Source organism: Trichosurus vulpecula, chromosome 5 (genome assembly GCF_011100635.1).
Source record: "Trichosurus vulpecula isolate mTriVul1 chromosome 5, mTriVul1.pri, whole genome shotgun sequence".
NCBI classification, from domain to species: domain Eukaryota; kingdom Metazoa; phylum Chordata; class Mammalia; order Diprotodontia; family Phalangeridae; genus Trichosurus; species Trichosurus vulpecula.
In genome coordinates, this window is record NC_050577.1 from 280611706 (window position 1) to 280634337 (window position 22632).

The 22632-nt window shown below is 37.2% G+C and overlaps 1 protein-coding gene across 2 annotated transcripts in view; it reads left to right on the forward strand.

The window, feature by feature from the left end:
- The window catches only part of CCDC91 (coiled-coil domain containing 91), a 543117-nt gene that overhangs the window by 314189 nt on the left and 206296 nt on the right, over window positions 1-22632 (forward strand). For both annotated transcript variants that reach the window (XM_036759376.1, XM_036759375.1), the window contains exon 9: window positions 18688-18795. In XM_036759376.1, coding sequence (XP_036615271.1) covers window positions 18688-18795 — 108 coding nt within the window. The remainder of the gene's footprint in view (window positions 1-18687; window positions 18796-22632) is intronic.

Here is a 22632-nt window from a genome sequence, read left to right on the forward strand (position 1 = left end):
GGATGAGAGCTTCCGAAGCAGCTCCGGATTTGTTGGTGCTGGATATGCACTGGCGAGGCCTATGCTGGACTGTGCTCCACATTTATCTTGGTGTGACAGACCTTTCTAGCTGACCTTCTAAGTAGTCCCTGGAAAATTATTTCACCTCATGCTTTTCTACATTCTGCTGCTCTAGGAATTGGGGCTACACTGAAGAATGGTGGAGCCAGTGCTTGCTGTCAGCTTCCTGTTTGCTTAGGTACCTGTGAAGTTGGTGTCTACCTGTTTTCCCAGGGCTGTGCTGCATCTTGTGGAGGTCTGGCTGCTGGAGGATGTCTGTTTGCCCCAGGCTTTGCTGAAGCACATTGTGGTTTTTGGAGCTCAAGTCTGCAGGTTCCCCTGGCTATAATAAGACATGAGGGGCATCCTGGTGTTGACTTTTGCCTGCTCTACCACACTTGGGCTCAGGATCTCCCAGTGTCTTGCTGAGGTGTTGCTTGTTGCTGCCTTGCTGGGATGATTCTCATCCTGGCTTGCACTCTCCTTTCACCCAAGTGAGATGGACCTCTCTTGATGATCCTCCAAGTTTATTGGGCTAAGAGATTGTTTCACTCTTTTTTGCTGTTCCTAGATTTGTTTTGGGGCTCTGTTTTATGGTCGTTTGGAGGTGAGTATGGGAGAATTGCAGCTATTTGCTAATTACTCCTCCATCTGGGCTCCTGGAAGTTCTCTGTCTGCACTTATTTTAAAGGGAATTTTTCTTTCTGTCTCCTGCTGCTCAAACTTGTTGGTAATGTATAGAAATGCTAATATGGGTTTATTTTGTATTCTACAACTTTGCTGAAATTGTTAACTATAGCAACTAGATTTTAGTTGATTTTCTAGTATAATATGCCATCGTTGTCTGCAGAGTGATAATTTTGTTTCTTCATTGCCTTTCCAAATTCCTCCCATTTCTTTTTCTTCTCTTATTGTTATCATTATTTCTAGAATAATATTGAAGACTAGTGGTGATAATAGGCATCATTGCTTAACTCCATCTCTTTGGAAAGGCTTCTGGCTTATCAAAATTACAGATAATGAGTGTTGGTGGCTTTAGATAGATACTTTTAAAAATTGTTTTCCTTCATTCTCAAAAAGGACCAAAGTGATAGCTTCTGCTTATCATTTTAAAGAAACCTCCATTTATCTTATACTTTCTAATGTTTTTAGTAGGAATGAGTTATATTTTCTCAAAAGCTTTTTCTGTGTCTATTGAGATAACCGTATGATTTCTTTGTTATTTGTTGTTGATGTGGTAAGTTATATTCATAGTATGTATGATCTTCATGATATATCATAGTAATCTGCGTGCTATATTTAAAATTTTGTCTCAATACTAATTAGGGAAATTAATCTATAATTTTCTTTCTCTGTTTTTGCTCTTTCTAGTTTAGGTATCACCACCATATTTGTGTTGTAAAAGGAATTTGGCAAGACTCTTTCTTTGCCAATTCCAAATAGTTTATATAGTATTGGAGTTAGTTCTTTAAATTTTTAGTAGATTTCATGTATGAATACATCTGGTCTTAGTTATTTTTTGTAAGGGAACTCATTGATGGCTGCTCCAATTTCTTTTTTCTAAGATAAGGTTAAGTATTTCATTTCCTTTTTTGTTAATCTGATTTATTTATATTTTCATAGATGTTCATTTCATTTATAGTGTCAGATTTTTTTTCATATAATTGGGCAAAATAGCTCCCATTGATTTCTTTAATTTCATCTATATTGGTGGTAAATTCCCCCTTTTCATTTTTGATAGTTGTAATTTAATTTTCTTCTATCTTTTTAAAATCAAATTAACCCAATGGTTTATCTGTTTTGTTGTTTTTGTATAAAACCAGTTCTTCTTTTATTGCAGTGATTTTCTTACTTTTAGTTTTATTGATATTGCCTTTTATTTTTAGGATTTCCAATTTGTTGTTTAATTGGGGGTTTCTAATTTGTTCTTTTTCTAGTTTTTACTTGAGTGCCCAATTCATTGATCTGCTTTTTCTCTGTTTTATCGATATAAGTGCTTAGAGATATCACAATTACTGAATACAATTTTCATTGCATTATGGTATGAACAGAATGTATTTAACATTTCTAATTATCTGTATTTGATTGTGAAGTTTTTAATGCCCTAATACATGGTCAGTTTTTGTGAGGGTGCCATGTACTAGTAAGAAAAAAAGTATATTCCTTTCTATTTCCATTCAGTTTTCTCCAGAGGTTTATAATATCTAACTTTTCTAAAAGTCTATTCATCTCCTTAACTTCTTTCTTGCTTATTTTATAGTTAGATGTATCTAGGGCTGAGAGGAAAAAGTTGAGGTCCCCCACATCCCAGACTGTTTTACTTTCTATTTCCTCCTGTAAATCATTTAACTTTTCCTTTAAGAATTTCCTTTAAGAATTTTCCTTTAAGAATTAAGCTGTTTGATGCATATATGTTTTGTATTGATATTACTTCATTGTCTGTGGTACCATTTAGCAAGACGTAGTTTCTCTTATTATCCCTTTTAATTAGGTCCATTTTTGTTTTGACTTTGTCTGAGATCATTTCTACCACTGCCTTTTTTACTTCAGCTGTAGCCTAATAGATTCTTCTCCAGCCCCTTATTTTACTCTTTGTCTCTCTGTTTTAAGTGTGTTTCTCACAAACAGCATATTGTAAGATTTTGGTTTTTAATCCACTGTATTCTCTGCTTCTATTTTATGGATGAGGTCATGTTCATGGTTATGATTATTAGCTGTGTATTTCCCTCCATCCTATTTTCCCCTGTTCATCCTTTTCTCTTTTTTTATACTATCCCTCCTTAAAAGTCTTTTTGCTTCTAACCACAACCTCCCTTAATCTGCCTTCCCTCTATCAATTACTTTCCTCTTCTCTTTTTCCCTTCCCCTCTGCTTCCCCAAAGGGTAAGATAAGAGTCCTTTATCCAAATGATTATATATCTTATTCCTTTTTTCAGCCAGTTATGACAAGAGTAAAATTCAAACATTGCCTTTCACTTCCTCCATTTTCCTCTCCATTGTAAAAGCCTCTTTTATGAGATGTCTCTCTTTTCTTCCTCTCCCTTCTCTGTTCTTCCAGTAAATCCTTCTTTCTCACCACTTAATTCTTTTGCATATTATCCTATTGTAGTCATTTCATACTCATGCTCTCTATGTATACTCCTTCTGACTACCCTAAAAATGATACAGTTCATAAGAATGAAAATTATTATCTTCTCATAAATAAATATAACCTTGTTGATTCCCTCATGATTTGTCTTTCATGTTTACCTTTTTATCCTTTTCTTGAATCTTGTATTTGAAAGTCAGTTTTTCTATTCAGCTCTGGTCTTTTTATCAGCAGTGCTTGAAAGTCCTCTATTTCATTAAATATCTATTTTTCCCCTGATGAGTTATACTCAGTTTTTTCTGGGTATGTCATTCTTGCTTATAATCCTAGTTCTTTTTCCTTCCGGAATTCCAACCCCCTTATCCTTATTTGAAAGCTGCTAAATCTTGTGTGATCATGACTGTGGCTCCATGATACTTAAATTGTTTCTTTGTAGCTGCAATATTTGCAGTATTTTCTCCTTGATCTGGAAGCCCTGGAATTTGGCTATTATATTTCTGGGAGTTTTGTGGTCTCTTTTAAGAGTTGATCAGTAGATTCTTATAATTTTTATTTTACCCTCTGCTTCTTGGATATCAGAGCAATATCATTTCTAGAAATATGATGTCTAGGCTCTTATTTAATCATGACTTTCAGATAGTCTAGTAATTCTTGAATTATCTCTCTTGGATCTATTTTCCAGGTCAGTGGCTTTTCCAATGAGATATTTCTTATTTTCTTCCATTTTTTCATCCTTTTTTATGTTTGTTTTGTTGTTCCTTGATGTCTCATAGAGTCATTGGCTCTCTGTCTTCCAATTCTAATTCTTAAGGTTTTTTTTTTCCTCACTGAACTTTTATACCTCTTTCTTCCACTTGGCCAATATTACTTCTTATTTCTTATTTCTTCAGTGGATCTTTGTGCTTCTCTTACCATTTGGCCAATTCTATTTTTCAAGGTGTTATTTTCTGCATAATTTTTTGCTTCTTTTACCAAGTCTTTGACTCTCTTTTCACAATTTTCTTGCATCACTCTCATTTCTTTCCCCAGTTTTCCCCTACTTCTCTTATTTGATTATTAAAATCATTTTTTAGCTCTTCTAGGAATTTGCATTGGGTTTATATTCTTTCTTTTTCTTTTTTTTAAATTTATTTAATATATTTAGTTTTCAGCATTGATTTTCACAAAAGTTTGAATTACAAATTTTTCCCAGTTTCTACCCTCCCCCCCACTCCAAGATGGCGTATATTCTGGTTGCCCTGTTCCCCAGTCAGCCCAACCATCTGTCACCCCACTCCCCTCCCATCCCCCTTTCCCTTCTTCTCTTGTAGGGCAAGATAAATTTCTATGCCCCATTGCCTGTGTATCTTATTTCCTAGTTGCATGAAAAAAACTTTTTTTTTGTTGTTCTTTGTTTTGAACATCTGTTTTTAAAACTTTGAGCACCAAATTCTCTCCCTATTCCCTCCCCACCCACCCTCCCTAAGAAGGCAAGCAATTCAACATAGGCCACATGCGTATCATTATTTAAAACCCTTCCACAATACTCATGTTGTGAAAGATTAACTATATTTTGCTCCTTCCTAACCTATCCCCCTTTATTGAATTGTCTCCGTTGACCCTGTCCCTTTTCGAAAATGTTTGTTTTTGATTACCTCCTCCCCCCCGTCTGACCTCCCTTCTACCATCCCCCCTTTTTTTGTCTTCTTCCTCCTACTTTCCTGTGGGGTAAGATACCCAATTGAGTGTATATGGTATTCCCCCCTCTTCCCTTCCTACAGAACCACTTTTCTTGCCACTTTTCTGGGAGATAATTTACCCCATTCTATCTCTCCCTTTCTCCCTCTCTCAATATATTCCTCTCTTATCCTTTAAATTGATTTTATTTTTTTTTGATATCACCCTTCATCTTCAACTCACCCTGTGCCCTTTGTGTGTGTTTATTTATATGTGTATATATATATGTATATATACCTACATATATACATACATAGACACACACATATGTATATATATGTATACACATATATATGTATGCATATTCCTTTCAGCTATTCCTTTCATGATATTGAGGTCTCATGAATCATACACAAAATCTTTCTATGTAGGAATGTAAACAAAACAGTTCAACTTTAGTAAGTCCCTTATGATTTCTCTTTCTTCTTTACCTTTTCATGCTTCTCTTGATTGTTTTGTTTGAAAGTCAAATTTTCTATTCAGCTCTGGTCTTTTCACTGAGAAAGCTTGAAAGTCCTCTATTTTATTGAAAGTCCATATTTTGCCTTGGAGCATGATACTCAGTTTTGCTGGGTAGGTGATTCTTGGTTTGAATCCTAGCTCCATTGACCTCCGGAATATCGTATTCCAAGCCCTTTGGTCCCTTAATGTGGAAGCTGCCAGATCCTGTGTTATCCTGATTGTTTTTCCACAATACTCAAATTGTTTCTTTCTTACTGCTTGCGGTATTTTCTCCTTGACCTGGGAGCTCTGGAATTTGGTGACAGTGTTCCCAAGAGTATTCTTTTTGGGATCTATTTGAGGAGACGATCTGTGGATTCTTTCAATTTCTATTTTACCCTTTGGCTCTAGAATATCAGGGCAATTCTCCTTGATATTTTCTTGAAAGAAGATATCTAGGCTCTTTTTTTGATCATGGCTTTCAGGTAGTCCAATAATTTTTAAATTATCTCTTCTGTATCTATTTTCTAGGTCAGTGGTTTTTCCAATGAGATATTTGACATTGACTTCCATTTTTTCATTCCTTTGGTTCTGTTTTATAATATCTTGATTTCTCATAAAGTCACTAGCTTCCACTTGCTCCAGTCTCATTTTTAAGGTAGTATTTTCTTTAGTGGTTTTTTGGACCTCCTTTTCCATTTGGCTAATTCTGCCTTTCGAGGCATTCTTCTCCTCATCGGCTTTTTGGAGCTCTTTTGACATTTGAGTTAGTCTATTTTTTAAAGTGTTGTTTTCTTCAATATTTTTTTCAGTATTTTTTTTGGGTCTCCTTTAGCAAGTCATTGACTTGCTTTTCATGGTTTTCTTGCATCATTCTCATTTCTCATCCCAATTTTTCCTCTACTTCTCTAACTTGTTTTTCCAACTCCTTTTTGAGCTCTTCCATGGCATGAGACCAGTTCTTTTTTTTCTTAGAGGCTTTTGTTGTAGGCTCTTGGACTTTGTTGACTTCTTCAGGCCATATGTTTTGGTCTTCTTTGTCACCAAAGAAGAATTCCAAAGTCTGAGACTGATTCTGGGTGTGTTTTCGCTGCCTGGCCATATTGCCAGCCAACTTACTTGACCCTTTAGTTTTTTGTCAGAGTATGACTGCTTGTATTGCAAAGAGTACTTTGTTCCAATCTTGAGGGGAGGTGCCGTTGATTTCAGAGCTATTTCTACATAGCCAGCTCTTCCACCCCAGCATTCCTCCTTCCTCAAGAACCACCAACCCGGACCTGACGCAAATCTTCAGCAGGCTCTGCACTGCTGCTCTGATCTGCCACTTAATTCCTCCTACCACGTGGGCCTGGGCCGGAAGTAACTGCAGCTGTAGTTCTGTAGCTGCACATCCCCTGCTGCCCCCGGGGTGGTGGCCGAACTGCGAACTCTGTCCCCTGCAGCTTTTCCCACTAACCTTCTCTATTGTCTTTGGTGTTTGTGGGTTGAGAAGTCTGGTAACTGCCACAGCTCACTGATTCATGGTGCTAGGGCTTGTCCTGCCCACCTTCTGGTCTGGTTGGTCCTGCTGCCTCCCATGCTGAGCTGTGCTCCCCTCCACTCCGTGCACGATAGGCCTCATCCAGCGACCATCCAGGCTGTCCTGGGCTGGATCCCTGCTTCCCTCTGCTATTTTGTGGGTTCTGCAGTTCCAGAATTTGTTCAGAGCCTATTTTTATAGGTTTTTGAAGGGATGTTGTGGGGAGTTCACGGAAGTCCCTGCCTTCCAGCCGCCATCTTGCATTGGGTTTATATTCTATTCATATTTTTCTTTCAGGTTTTCTTGTGGCTGCTTTGACATAGTTGTTCTCTTCTGGATTTGTATCTTGATCTTCCCTGTCAACATAGTAACCTATTATGGCCAGGTCCTATTTTGTTTTTGTTTTTTTTGTTTTGTTTTGTTTTGTTTTTGCTTCAGGCCTTTCTTGCTGCTATTTTCATTTTTGTTAAATTTTTATTTTTAGTTTACAACAGATGGTTCTACATAATTTTGAGTTCCAGATTTTCTCCCCTCCCTCCCCGCTCCGTCCCCAAGACGGCATGGAATCTTATATAACTACATGTATGTATTGAATTGATTTATACGCTAGTCAAGTTGTGGAGATGAATTATGACCAATGGAATGAATCGTGAGAAAGAAGAAACAGAGCCAAAAAAAAAACCACAAAAACAAAAACAGAAGAGAAAAAGTCAAGCATGAATTGTGCCTCAATGTGCATTCAAACTTCATAGTTTTTTCTCTGAATGTAGATAGCATTCTCCATCATGAGCTCTTTGGAGTTGTCCTTGCACCTTGTGTTGCTGAGAAGAGCGAAGTCTGTCGGGGTTGGTCCTCATGGAATCCGTATATCTGTGGTTGTGTTCAATGTTCTCCTGGCTCTGCTCCGCTCACTCAGTATTATGTTGTGTAGGTTTTTCCAGGTTGTTGTGAAGTCCGTATCATCCCCATTTCTTATGGCACAATAGTATTCCATTACCTTCATGTACCACAGCTTGTTCAGCTGGTCTATGCCCAGTTTCTACCATTTTCCAATTTTCCCAGCAGTTTTTGTGAAATAGTGAATTCTTAGCCCAGAAGCTGGCCTCTTTGGGTTTATCGAAGTGTAGATTGCTATATTTGTTGACTTCTCCATCTTGTACTCTTATCCTATTTCACTGATCCACACCTCTGTTTCTTAGCCAGTACCAGGTAGTTTTGATGACTGCTGCTCTGTAGTACAGTTTAATATCTGGTATGGGTAGGCCACCTTCTCTAGCATTTCTTTTCTTTAATACCCTATATATACTAGACCTCTTGTTTTTCCAGATGAATTTTATTATAATTTTGTCCAGCTCAGTAAAATAGTTTTTTGGTAGTTCGATTGGTATGGCACTGAATAGATAGATTAATTTAGGTAAAATTGTCATTTTTATTATATTAGCTCGGCCTAACCTTGAGCAACTGGTATTTTTCCATTTATTTAGATCTGACTTTATTCGCGTGAAAACTGTTTTATAGTTATGTTCATATAGGCCTTGGGTTTGTCTTGGCAAATAGACTCCCTAATATTTTATAGTATCTACAGTAACTTTGAATGGAATTTCTCTTTCTATCTCTTGCTGTTGGGCTTTGTCAGTAATGTATAGGAATGCTGACGATTTATGTGGGTTTATTTTATATCCTGCAACTTTGTTAAAGTTGTTTATTATTTCAAGTGGTTTTTTACTTGATTCTCTAGGATTCTCTAAGTAAATCATCATATCATCTGCAAAAGTGATAATTTAGCTGCTTTTTTTCCTATTCTAATTCCTTCAATTTCTTTTTCTTCTCTTATTGCTACAGCTAACGTTTCTAGCACCAAATTGAATAGTAGGGGTGATAATGGACATCCTTGTTTCACCCCTGATCTTATTGGGAATGCATCTAGCTTATCCCCGTTACAAATAATGCTTGTTAATGGTTTTAGGTAGATGCTATTTATAATTTTAAGGAAGGTTCCATTTATTCCTATGCTTTCTAGTGTTTTTAATAGGAATGGGTGTTGTATTTTTTCAAAGCCTTTTTCTGCATCTATTGAGATGATCATATGGTTTCTGCTAATTTTATTGTTGATATGGTCAATTATGCTAATAGTTTTCCTACTATTGAACCAGCCTTGCATTCCTGGAATAAATCCTACCTGGTCATAGTGTATTATTCTCGTGACGAGTTGCTGCAATCTTTTTGCTAATATTTTATTTAAAAATTTTTTTTTTCCTAATTCTTCATCATTCATTTATTGTAATCATGATTATTCACTTCACTGAACAAAGTTCTAACATCTTTAAAACTTATTATAATTTATATTATTGTAGTCATAACAGCTAGTATTTATGTAATGATTCAAAGTTTGCGAAGCATTTAACACATGTTGTTTCTTTTGATCTTCACAACAACCCTGTTAGGTAGGTTCTATTATTTCCCTCCTATGATGAGAAGACTGAGGCAGAGACAGGTTTTGACTTGCTCACACAAGTAGGGTATATCTAAAGGAAGATTTGAATTCCATTCTTCTTTACTCCAAGTCCAGCACTCTACCCACTGTGCCACTTACATGGCACATGTTAAGCATTGTCCTGGTTCTGCTCATTTTACTCTGCATCAGTTCATTAATGACTTCTCAAGTTCCTCTGAATTCTTCATATTTGGCATTTCTTATAGTACAGTCATATTCCATTCTATTTATATGTCAAGCTTTGTTCAACCATCCCCAGTTGAAGTACATCCACATTGTTTCCAGTTCTTTACAACAAAATTGAGATTATACATATGGGTCATTTCCCTGTGTCTTTGACCTTCTTTATGTATGTGCTGGAAATTAAATTTCAAGGTTAAAGGGCATATGTGTTTTTTGTTTTAATGCAATTTATTTATTTAACATATTTGGTTTTCAGCATTGATTTTCACAACAGTTTGAATTACAAATTTTCTCCCCATTTCTGCCCTCCCCCCCCACTCCAAGATGGCGTATATTCTGGTTGCCCTGTTCCCCAGTCAGCCCTCCCCTCTATCACCCCCCTCCCCTCTCATCCCCTTTTCCCTTCCTTTCTTGTAGGGCAAGATAAATTTCTACGCCCCATTGCCTGTGTATCTTATTTTTTAGTTGCATACAAAAAGTTTTTTTGTTTTTGAACATCTGATTTTAAAACTTTGAGTTCCAAATTCCCTTCCCTCTTCCCTTCCCAACCACCCTCCCTAAGAAGTTGAGCAATTCAACCTAGGCCACACATGTATTATTATGTATAACCCTTCCACAATATTCATGTTGTGAAAGGCTAACTACATTTTGCTCCTTCCCAACCCATCCCGCTTTATTGAATTTTCTTCCTTGACCCTGTCCCCTTTCCAAAGTGTTTGTTTTGATTACCTCCACCCCCATCTGCCCTCCACTCCATCATCCCCCTGCCTTTTATTTTTTTTTTTATCTTCCTCCCTCTTCTTTCCTGTGGGGTAAGATACCCAACTGAGTATGTATGGTATTCCCCCTCAGGCCAAATCTGATGAGAGCAAGGTTCACTCATTCCCCCCTCACCTGCCCACTCCCCTCCTCTCCTAGAACTGCTTCCTCTTGCCACCTTTATGGGAGATAATCCACCCCATTCTATCTCTCCCTATCTCCCTCTCTCAGTAAGTTACTCTCTCATCCCTTAATTTCATTTTATTTCTTTTAGCTATCTTCCCTTCGTCCTCAACTCACCCTGTGTCTGCTCTCTTTCTTTTACATATATATATATATACACATACATACACATACATACATATACACATAGATACATGCATACATACACATTCACTTATATATATACATAAACATATATATATGCATATATATATATGCATATTCCCTTCAACTACCCTAATACTGAGGTCTCATGAATCATACTCATCATCTTTCCATGTAGGAATGTAAACAAAAGAGTTCAACTTTAGTAAGTCCCTTGCAATTTCCGTTTCTTGATTACCTTTTCATGCTTCTCTTGATTCTTGTGTTTGAAAGTCAAATTTTCTATTCAGTTCTGGTCTTTTCACTGAGAAAGCTTGAAAGTCCTCCATTTTATTGAAAGTCCATATTTTGCCTTGGAACATGATACTCAGTTTTGCTGGGTAGGTGATTCTAGGTTTTAATCCTAGCTCCATTGACCTCCGGAATATCGCATTCCAAGCCCTTCGATCTCTTAATGTAGAAGCTGCCAGGTCTTGGGTTATTCTGATTGGGTTTCCACAATATTCAAATTGTTTCTTTCTGGCTGCTTGCAGTATTTTCTCCTTGATCTGGGAGCTCTGGAATTTGGCAACAATATTCCTAGGAGATTTCTTTTTAGGATCTATTTGCGGAGGCGATCGATGGATTCTTTCAATTTCTATTTTGCCCTGTGGCTCTAGAATATCAGGGCAGTTCTCCTTGATAATTTCCTGAAAGATAGTATCTAGGCTCTTTTTTTGATCATGGCTTTCAGGTAGTCCAATAATTTTTAAAGTATCTCTCCTGGATCTATTTTCCAGGTCAGTGGTTTTTCCAAGGAGATATTTCACATTGTCTTCCATTTTTTCATTCCTCTGGTTCTGTTTTATAATATCCTGATTTCTCATCAAGTCACTAGCTTCCACTTGCTCCAATCTAATTTTTAAAGTAGTATTTTCTTCAGTGGTCTTTTGGACCTCCTTTTCCATTTGGCTAATTCTGCCTTTCAAGGCATTCTTCTCCTCATTGGCTTTTTGGAGCTCTTTTGCCATTTGAGTTAGTCTATTTTGTAAGGTGTTGTTTTCTTCAGTGTATTTTTCAGTATTTTTTTGGGTCTCCTTTAGCAAGTCATTGACTTGTTTTTCATGGTTTTCTCGCATCCTTCTTATTTCTCTTCCCAATTTTTCCTGTACTTCTCTAACTTGCTTTTCCAAATCCTTTTTGAGTTCTTCTATGGTCTGGGGCCAGTTCATGTTTTTCTTGGAGGCTTTGGTTGTAGGCTCTATGACTTTGCTGTCTTCTTTAGGCTGTATGTTTTGGTCTTCTTTGTCACCAAAGAAAGAATCCAAAGTCTGAGACTGAATCTGGGCGCGTTTTCGCGTCCTGGCCATATTCCCAACCAACTAACTTGACCCTTGAGTTTTTCAGTGGGGTATGACTGCTTGTAGACTAACGAGTTCTATGTTCTACGTTTGTGGGGGAGGTGCCAGCTCTGTCAGAGCCGCACTCGTCCTTCCCCAAGGACCCCCAGTCCAGACTGGGCTCAGATCTTCGGCAGGCTGTGCACCCCTGCTGTGATCCGCCACTTAATTCCCCCCACCAGGTGGGCCTGGAGCCGGAAGTAACAACAGCTGTAGCTGCCCCACCTCCGCTGCCCCCGGGGGTGGAAGCCGAACCGCGAACTCCTTCCACTACTGCAGCTTTTCCCACTAACCTTCTCTGCAGTCTTTGGTGTTTGTGGGTCGAGGGGTCTGGTAACTGCTCACGTATTCAGGGCGCTAGGGCCCCCTCCGCCGGGCTTCTGATCTGGATCGTCCACGCCGCTCAGGCTGGGCTCTGCTCCACTCCGTTCCCAGTTCCCAGCTCCCAGCTCCCAGCTCCCAGCTCCGTGTGGAATAGAGCTCACCCAGAGACCATCCGGGCTGTCCTGGGCTGGAGCCCTGCTTCCCTCTGCTGTTCTGTGGGTTCTGCCGTTCTAGAATTGGTTCAGAGCCATTTTTATAGGTTTTTGGAGGGACTTGGGTACGGAGCTCACTCTAGTCCATGCTTACCAGCCGCCATCTTGGCCTTATTTAAAATTTTTGCATCAATATTCATTAGAGAAATTGTTTTATAATTTTCTTTCTCTGTTTTGACTCTACCTGGTTTGGGTATTAGTACCATATTTGTGTCATAAAAAGAATTTGGTAGGACTCCTTCTTCACGTATTTTCCCAAATAGTTTATAAAGTATTGGAATTAGTTGTTCTTTAAATGTTTGATAGAATTCACATGAAAACCATCTGGCCCTGGAGATGTTTTTCATTAATGGCTTACTCAATTTCTTTTTCTGAGGTGGGGTTATTTAGAAATTTTACTTCCTTTTCTGTTAACCTGGGCAGTTTATGTTTTTATAGATATTCATCTATATCTCTAAGGTTGTGAAATTGATAGGCATACAATTCGGCAAAATAATTCCTAATTATTGTTTTGATTTCCTCTTCATTAGAGGTGAACTCACCCTTTTCATTTTTGATACTGGTAATTTGATTTTCTTCTTTCTTTTTTTTTAATCAAATTGACCAAAGGTTTATCAATTTTATTGGTTTTTTCATAAAACCAGCTCTTTGTTTTATTTATTAATCAATAGTTTTCTTGGTTTCACTTTTAGTAATCTCTCCTTTGATTTTCAGTATTTGTAATTTGGTATTTAATTGGGGGTTTCAATTTGCTCTTTTTCTAGCTTTTTCAGCTGTATGCCCACATCATTGATCTCCTTTTTCCCTGTTTTATTCATGTAAGTATTTAGGGATATAAAACTTGCCCTAAGAACTGCTTTTGCTGCATCCCATAAGTTTTGGTATGTTGTTTCATTATTGTCATTCGCTTGAATGAAGTTATTAATTGTTTCTCTGATTTGTTCTTTGGCCCACTCATTCTTTAGAATTAGATTATTTAGTTTCTAATTAATTTTTAACTTATTTTTCCATGGTTCTTTGTTACAAATAATTCTAATTACATCATGATCTCAGAAGTGTTCTTTGACTACTTCTGCCTTTCTGCACTGGATTGTGAGGTTTTTATGCCCTAGTACATGGTCAATTTTTGAGTATGTTCCATGTACCGCTGAGAAGAAAGTATATTCCTTTTTATCCCCATTCAGTTTTCTCCAGAGGTCTATCATACCTGCCTTTTCTAAAGTTCTGTTTACCTCCTTAAGTTCTTTCTTATTTTTTTGAGGTTAGATTTATCAAGTTTGGAAAGGGGGAGGTTGAGGTCTCCCAGTATTATAATTTTGCTGTCTATTTCTTCCTGTAACTCCCTTAACCTCTCCTCTAAGAATTTGTAAGCCTTACCACTTGGTGCATATATGTTAAACAATGATATTGCTTCATTGTTTATGGTGCCTTTTAGCAGGATATTATGTCCTTCCTTATCTCTTTTAATTAAATAGATCTTTACTTTTGCTTGTCTGAGAGTAGGATTGCTACACCTGCTTTTTGTACTTTAGCTGAGGCACAATATATTCAGTTTCCTGAGGTGTGAGGGAGGGGTCTGGCTCCCTGACTTCTCACTCCCTATGGGTGCTCTACAGCACTGTTGCTTTTCAGCAATGGTCTCAGCTGTTTGTTGTTTGAGCTGATGTCTGACACTTCCCCTGGGGGAGCAAGATTACGTCTGGTCTCCTGGTGTTGACCCCTGCTGACTCTGCCCCTCTGGGACTAATGAACTTCTACTGTTTGACCACTGAAGCCCCACTTCTTTCTCCTCTGTTCCAGTGTTTTTTTTTTCTTTTCCCATGGAATTCTCTGGGTTGGGGGGGGGGGGTAGTGATTAGAGCCGTTTACCTGGCCATTATGTCTCTCGGAAGTTCGAGAATCCGCGTTTCATTCCTTCTGGCTGCAAGCCTCAGGGGTAGGTGTTTTCACAGCCGGTGGCCTTGCGCTGCCTCTCCTTGCTTTCACAGACTGCCATCCTGTGTTGGGAGGCCTGGGGATCTCCGCCAGTTTCAGCGCCCAACTTTCTCCCAGCCTGTCTCCCATGTGGATTTCCTGGCTGGCCGCTTCCGCTTTGGTCTGGAGCAGCTCCCCACGCTGAGCCCTGTCCGAGCCTACAGATTCATGCCTTCAGCCTTTCAGTCTCTCCTGGCTCGGAAATTTGCCCCACTCAGACTGCTCACAGTTTCTGACTCTCTCAAATCTGCTCAAATTCACTTTTTTATAGGAATCTGACAGACCTTGTAAGAGAGCTCCGGTAAGATGCTGTTTTCATGGGGCCATCTTGGCTCCGCCCCCCCTTGCTGGTATTTTCAAAGCTAGCTCTTCCCTTTTGTGGGTTTTTGCTTTTTCCAAAGGGATATGATCTAAGGATGGGTGTGGTTAGTTTTCTCCTGGCCCGTCCTCTGGCCCTTACCCTGGCCCCCTGTAGCTGCCATTGCTGGCACTCCTTCTCACCCTTGAACTTCGACCAGATTCACCACTCTCCTATAGTCACAATTGTTAGTGCTCCCCCTCTCCTGGAATATTTCCCTATGAGCAACCACAAGCACCCTTCTCTGCCCTGGAAGTTTGACTTTGCCACTTGCTCTCCTGTTACCACAAATGCTGTCTCTCCTTTTTGGCCCAGCACTGTGACCCAGAATTATGTATAGGCAATGAAACAGACTGTTACAGCAAAGGGTCCCTTGTGAGCTCCTTCTGATTAGTTGTCTGAGCCCCTCACCTTTTGTGGTAACAGCTCCTGATGCTTCCACTAATGCAGCCACCTCCAAGGCCTGCTGCTGGTTCCACTATCCAGCCTGCAAGGTCTGCTCTGTGCTTTTGGGGCAGACCACTACCCTACTGAAATAGCACTTTCCTGTTTACCTCCTAATTTGTCTTCAGGTGTTAAATTGTTTTATCCAACCTTTTGTTGGCTCTGCTGCTCAAGAATTTGATTTGACGACTTATTTTAGAGTTGTTTAAAGGGGAATTTGGGAGAATACTGCTTAATGCTTCTCTACTCCACCATTTTGGCTCTACCTCCAATCTACACATGCGTATTTGTTAAAGTAATTGATGTGAAATAGAGATTCTTTGTTATATAAAGAATCTTGTCTTCTAATTGTGCTTATAAAAGTATTCTTTTAATATTTAGATTCATAATTAAAAAAATTAAGTCAAGTAAGGAATAATAAGGATTCATGCTTACGAAAATAAACAAGTAAATAAAGATATGTATATTATAGAACAGGGCATTAAAGCAAGAAATTAATATCCACATTCACACATGACTATGCATTTCTCTAATAACTAAATTCATTCCAGTTAAGATGAATTATTAGCCTGAGATACTAATCTTGGAAATTAGCTCAGTTGATTAGGAAGGGGGTGCTAGTTAAGTCTTAGATTCATAAATTAGGACTTATTAAAACCTTTTTTTCTTTCCAGAGAGAGATATTGTTATAAAGCTATTGAGTAAACAAAAAGCTACTGAATCCCAACCCTGGTAAACCATCTTGCAATTTTGGTCCATTGATTTTGATAAAGGCCACATGAAAGACTATGAATGGGTTAAACACATATTATATCACATTATGTTACATTACATTATGTTACATTATATCATATCATATCATATATCATATCACATTATATTATCCTTGAGTTCAGAGATCATGTCTTTTTATCATGTATTTTGCTCAGTATATTTAACAAAATGTTTTGTTCAATAAATGTCAATAAATTGAGTATGGGAGGCAGCTAAGTTTTAGTCACATATTTGTGAAATTGAATTTCTTTCTATTAAATGTAGTGGTTCCATGTAAAGTTATTAGGAAAATGAGTATATTTCCTTACTATTTAGTTCTTTACCAGAGTCTATATCCATGTGACTGGCAAATAAATGCCATTCCTAAAGGACTATCTATTTCCAAATATTGTATTTACACAAACACATGCACACAAACACCCTGAATGAAATTTAAAGAAAAACAAACTTGAACAACCAGTGTAAAATTTAAAGCATTTGACTATTAAATATAAAGACAACTAAACTGTTCTACGAGAAACTCCATATATGTATATAAATACACACACACATATTTAAAAAGGAATTAGCTATAGCGTAACAAAAAGTCAAAGGTTAGAGTGTTTGATTTTGGTGACTTAAAGGCTTAGATCTAGAACTGGAAAATGACCTTAGAGGTCATCTCATTGAACCTTCTACCTCTACAGATGAGGAAAGTGAGTCCCAAGGAGGTTAGTTACTTACCCAGTGTCATATAGGTAGTATGAATAAGAGGCAAGATTTGAACCTACGTCATTTGACATCACAGTCAGTCTTCTTCTGACTGTGCCATCTATCCCTTTATAAAATTGTAGAATCATAAATTTAGAGTTTTGGAAGGGACCTTAGAGGTCATGGAGTTCAATCCCTTTTTTTAACCTATGACGAAATTAGGCAATGAGTAGTTAGATGACATGCCCAGGTTCATCTGAACTAGGATTAGAACTCAGACATTCCTCAGACCAGTGGCCTTGATAACGATGACTAGTAAGACAACCTTTAGGTTAGGTTAAAATACTTTGTTATTCAGTCATGTCCAAATAAACATGATCCTACTTGGGGTTTACTTGGGAAAAATACTGGAGTGGTTTGCCATTTCCTTCTCCAGCTCTTTTATAGATGAGTAACTTAAGGCAAACAGGGTTAAGTGACTTGCCCAGGGTCACACTGCTAGCAAGTGTGTGAGACCAGATTTGAATTTGGGAAGATGGGTCTTCTTGACTACAGACCTGGCACAGTATCCACTCTGCTTCCTAACTGCCCTAAAATACTTTCTATACTTTAATGTTTACTCGAAGTTTCATTTTTTCTTGTGCTTTTTCCTTCTGCAACTTTAGATTACTGTTGCAGAATCACCAGGTCAGAAAGAGTGAAGTTTGCAAAAGAAAGTCAATTCCCTACAAAATGAGAGACTGGTTTAGAAATTATGAAAATAATTGTCTTTCTGCCCCCCCCCCCCATTTTAGAGTGCATGTTAATGTGTCTTGATTCCCAATGAGCAAATCTGTTTTCAAAACAGAGATTATTTAAGATTTGGCTCTTTTTCTATGTCTGCTCAAATGTGCCAGAGATCTGTTTTCTATAAGACATATGTCTGTTTCAGCTTATTTTTGTGATTATGAGTAGTTTATTACCCAGATATGGTTTTAAAAATAGCATATTTTCTAGTGTACATGTATATGTTCAGTAAATATTTTGGAATGGAAATACATATACATATATGTATATATGTACATATATATTCATATACATCTACAAGCATATATGCATATATAAATATGCATACACATATACACAATGCAGTATAATGCTGGGAACACAATGTGAATAATACACATTGTGGTGTGGGGAGGGGAACAAGAAGACAAGATTTTAACTGAATTGTGGAAGTAGGTGAGTGCAGCATCTTGAAATGCTAATTTGGATCTTTTGGTTCAGTGTTGTTGTTTTTAACATAGCAGATTGATATTTTAACCTTTACACTGCTAACTCCCATCTGTCTGGTGTCCCTGATTTTATTATTTATTTTGTGAATAGTGTCTTGAGGTTATTTCTTGTGCTCTTTGATTTCTGTGTCTTAAGATCAGGGGTGTGAACTTCCTGGGGGGGGGGGGTTAGTTTTTTTTAAATGTTTAAAATTGCTCAGAGTTTCCATCTGCTTTTACTTGATCTGTGGTCTTGAAGATCATGCTTGGCCCATGGGATATTACAGTGTGCTGAGAGGATGTGGAGTTTTGTCAGCCAGTGAAATATGTCTGGATTTTTTTTTAGCAGCTTTCATATGCTTCTCGTCCTGTGTGGTCCCCACAAACCCGAATATATATTTTACTGAACTGCTTACCCTCTTTATCTTCCTCTATGACTTAGTCTTTTCTAAAGAGAAGGTGAATGAAGAGGGCATGTAAGCCAACAAATTATAATCCTGGCTCCAAGAGCATTTATGGCCAAGAAAGTTAAAGGAGTTTCATATGTGATGTGCTTTAGGACATTAAAATATCTGTGTTTTGGGTGCCCTAAATTAAGATTTCTGATATGCACAAATGCTGAAATTAATTTTCAGGGTGTCAGAACTTTCTGATACCAGCTGGAGACTCCAAGTGTCTCCTTTGTTCAAATTCCTTTTTTTGCTTGTTTCCAGGCATTACTGCAGACTACAGTTAAACAGCAAGAAGAATCTATTGAAAAACAGTATATCTCTGCCATTGAAAAACAAGCTCGGAAGTGTGAGGAGTTGCTTAATGCTCAGGTAATAAAAATTCACAGCCCCATATGCACATATTATTATTCTCCTTGATCTTTCCTCTTCTTCTTCCCTTGGCACACCTACCCTTACCCCAAGACACACATCCATGAGCCTGTGTAAATTTATGGGTATCCGTTTTCATGACATTTTCCTAGGTTGTTTTCCCTTTTTTCTTTTGAAAAAATAAGTTCTAAGTTAAATTTGGTACTTTTGATGATGTACTTACAGTAATATCAGCATTCTATATAATATACATGAGTCAAAATAATATATGATGATCCTGATTGCTAACTTTTGGTGTTTGCTAAATTGCATAAAGAACATATGGGAAAAATTAAGACAACTAAGGTAATTTTTAGAGTTTTTCCTTTTACATAGAATCATATTTAGAATTTATGTAGAATTATTAAGGATAGAAACTTTTATTTTTTGGCTTCTGATTCTCAGAGTTATTTGTTGTTATTGTTGCTTGTATAGTTGCATAGTTTTCATCCGAAAGACTATTTCCTTGGCTTAATATTTTATCAAGTTTAAAGTTCCAACTGACTATACATTTATTACATAATCTAGACAGCTTTTATGAACATATAATAATAGTGTGTAACATAGTAAGAACCTTCACAACAGTTTGGAGAAAAGTGACTTGATAGATGAAAATTGTCACTGTGAAATAGTGTGACTTCTTTTTAGTGTATAATCTTAAAAAAAAACAACAAAAGATAGGGGTCAGTGAACACTTGGAGTTTCTCAAGAATTGGTTGGACCTGGTCAAATTTAATATTGTCATAACATTTCCATGAGTAATCTGAAAGAGGGAACACCCAACAGAATCTCCTCCTTTGAAAATGACATTCATGGTAAAATGCCAAGCTTACAGGGATAAACTCTACAAATACTTAGCAAAGCTGTATGAATGGACAGAAAAATAACAGATGAGCTACAGTCCAGACAAGAATATGGTTAAGACTGTGATTAATTGATCCATTGATGTAATTAGATATTGTGTGTCATTATTACTATAGTTTGTGGTATGTGTAAGTTATTGTGCAATTATAAGGTATGTTTTTAATGTGTCCTTCCCTAAGGGCCAATGACTCCTGAGCCTGTTAATAGAAGATGTTTGGGAGCATCCATCTCCACAGTTTGTGTAGGACAAGTATAGCTATAAATGGCTTGGAATTAGAATAATGGAATTATTGGATTTTGAGTTTGGAAGAAACCTTAGAAATCATCCTAATAAGTTAATCCATTTTAGCTAGACAATATCAAATGAGAATCAACTGAAATACTAAGAATATTTAGCCTGAAAAGAAAAATCTAAGGGAGGAAATATTTCTCTCTTCTGATATTTGTAGTAAGGTAATATGAAAAAGAAATTTGACATTTTGCATAGTCAGTGAGGACATAACTAGAACCAATGGGTACGTTAGTTATTATTGGTAATAGGAGGAGGAGGAGGAGGAGGAGGAGGATGAAGAGGAGTGGTAGTAGTATTCACTAATAGGAAGAGTATACTAACATTCAAAATTGTTTGTAAATTGTTTACCTCAGGAGTTAGTGAATTATCTTTCACTGGAGGTCTTCAAGTGGAAGCTGGATAACCACTGGCTAGGACTGTTGTAGAGGGAGTTCTGTCAATTGTTGCAGCCTTCTGTTTACTGGAATTTGAATAGAATTGTATAGATAAGTTAATCATTTATTTGAAATATAATTCCATGAATTCTGTTTAATTCAGTTTACCAATTAGACTAAGCTTCTTGAGATGAAAGACTGACTTTTGTACTCCCATTGCTTAGCATAGTGCCTGGTACCTAGTAAGCACTTAAATGACTGCTAAAACCTCCCAGTTTTAATCAGCATTCTAAGGAAACTAGAAATCTGGCAAAAATTGGTAAAAGCAGTGTTGTGCTAGGTCCCATTGATTGTTAAATTTTCAGTGTGAACATTTACATCTAGGAAATTAGCAAATGCTACAAAATTTTTGTTTTGTTCATTGCCTAGACTTAAGAAAGTAGAGAGCATGTTAATAATGCAGATTTGTAGAGAACATGTTAATAATGCAGATTTAACTTAAAAGTATATTGTGTATACATTTTTTGCCTCTGGAGAGCCAGTTAAGAATTTCCAGTAAGGGGGCAGCTAGGTGGCACAGTGATAGAGCATCGGCCCTGGAATCAGGAGGACCTGAGTTCAAATAAGGCCTCGGACACTTGACACACTTACTATCTGTGTGACTTGGGGCAAGTCATTTAACCCTAATTGACCTGACTTCCCCCCCTCCAAAAAACAAACAAACAAACAAAGAATTTCCAGCAAACACTTGGGTAATTGTAATAATAGTAGTAATAATTAACATTCATATAGCATTTACTATATGCCACTTACCGTACTAAGTGCTTTAAAAATATTATCCCATTGATCCTCATGGTAAACCTGAGAGGTTGGTGATATGATTACCTCCATTTTATGGGTGAGGAAACTGAGGCAAATAAAGGTTTAATGACTTGTCCACTGTCACAGAGCTACTCAGGATCTGCAGTCATATTTGAACTCAGGTCTCCCTGACTCCAACCTCAGCATTCTATCCATGCTGCCACTTAGCTGCTTACCATATAATAACCAAGATAAACTCCAAATGGATACATGACTTAGACATCAAAGGTGAACTCGTAAGCAAATTAAAATGACAGAGAAGAAATTATCTTTCAAATAGTTCATGACCAACCAAGTGAAAGAGATAATCACAGAAGATAAAATAGATAATTTTGATTATATAAAATGTTATGGTTTTTGCACAAAAAACCAATGAAATTAGAATGAAAAGGAAAACAGGTAACTGGAGGAAATATTTGTAAAAAGTTTTTCTTTTCTGATAAAAGTCTCCTATCCAAGATATATAAGAAACTGTTCAAAATTCCTAAGAACAAAACTATTTCTTAATAGTTAAACATTCAAAGTTTTCAAAGGAAGGAATATAAGCTATTAACAATCATATAAAATATACTTCAAATCACAAATAATTAGAGAAATGCAAATTAAAGCAATACTGAGGTTCTACCTCATACCCATCAGATTGGTAAGACAAATGTGGCAGGGGCAGCAAGTAACCCAAAATAGGCACTGTTGTTGGAAGTATGAATTGATGCAGCTGTTCTTCAAAGCAATTGCAATAAGGTAATATGGAAAAGAGATTTGACATATATAACTAGCACCAATGGGTATATTAGTTATTATTGGTAATAGTAGTAGTAGTAGGAGGAGGAGGAGTGGTAGTAGTGTTCACTAACAGGAAGAGTATACTAACATTCAAAATTGTTTGCAAATTGCTTGTCTCAGGAGTTAGTGAAAGTATGCCTAAAAAGGCACTAAACTTTTCATACCCCTTTACTGAGGGATGCAACTACTGTATATTTATCCCCAAAGATCAAAGACAGGAAAAATACTGATGTCTACAAAAATATTTATAGTAGCTCTTTTCATAGCAGCAAAAACCTGGAAACTTATGAGGTGTTTCACGTTTGGGAAATGACTAAACAAATGTAATGGAATATTATTGGGCAATGAGAGATTGAGAAATGGTGAGATAGATGGAGATCTCTATGAAGTGATGCAGAATGAAGTGAGCAGAACCAGGAGGATAATTTATATGATGAAAACATTTAAAAAGAACAACTTTGAAATACTTGAGAACTCTGATCAATGCAATAACAAACCATGTTTCCAGAGAACCAAATATAAACTTTGTTACCTACCTCATGTGAAAGAGAAAATGGACTCAAAATGCAGAATGTTTAGACATGGCCAGTTTGCTTCACTTAACTGTGTCAAATCAACTCAAAC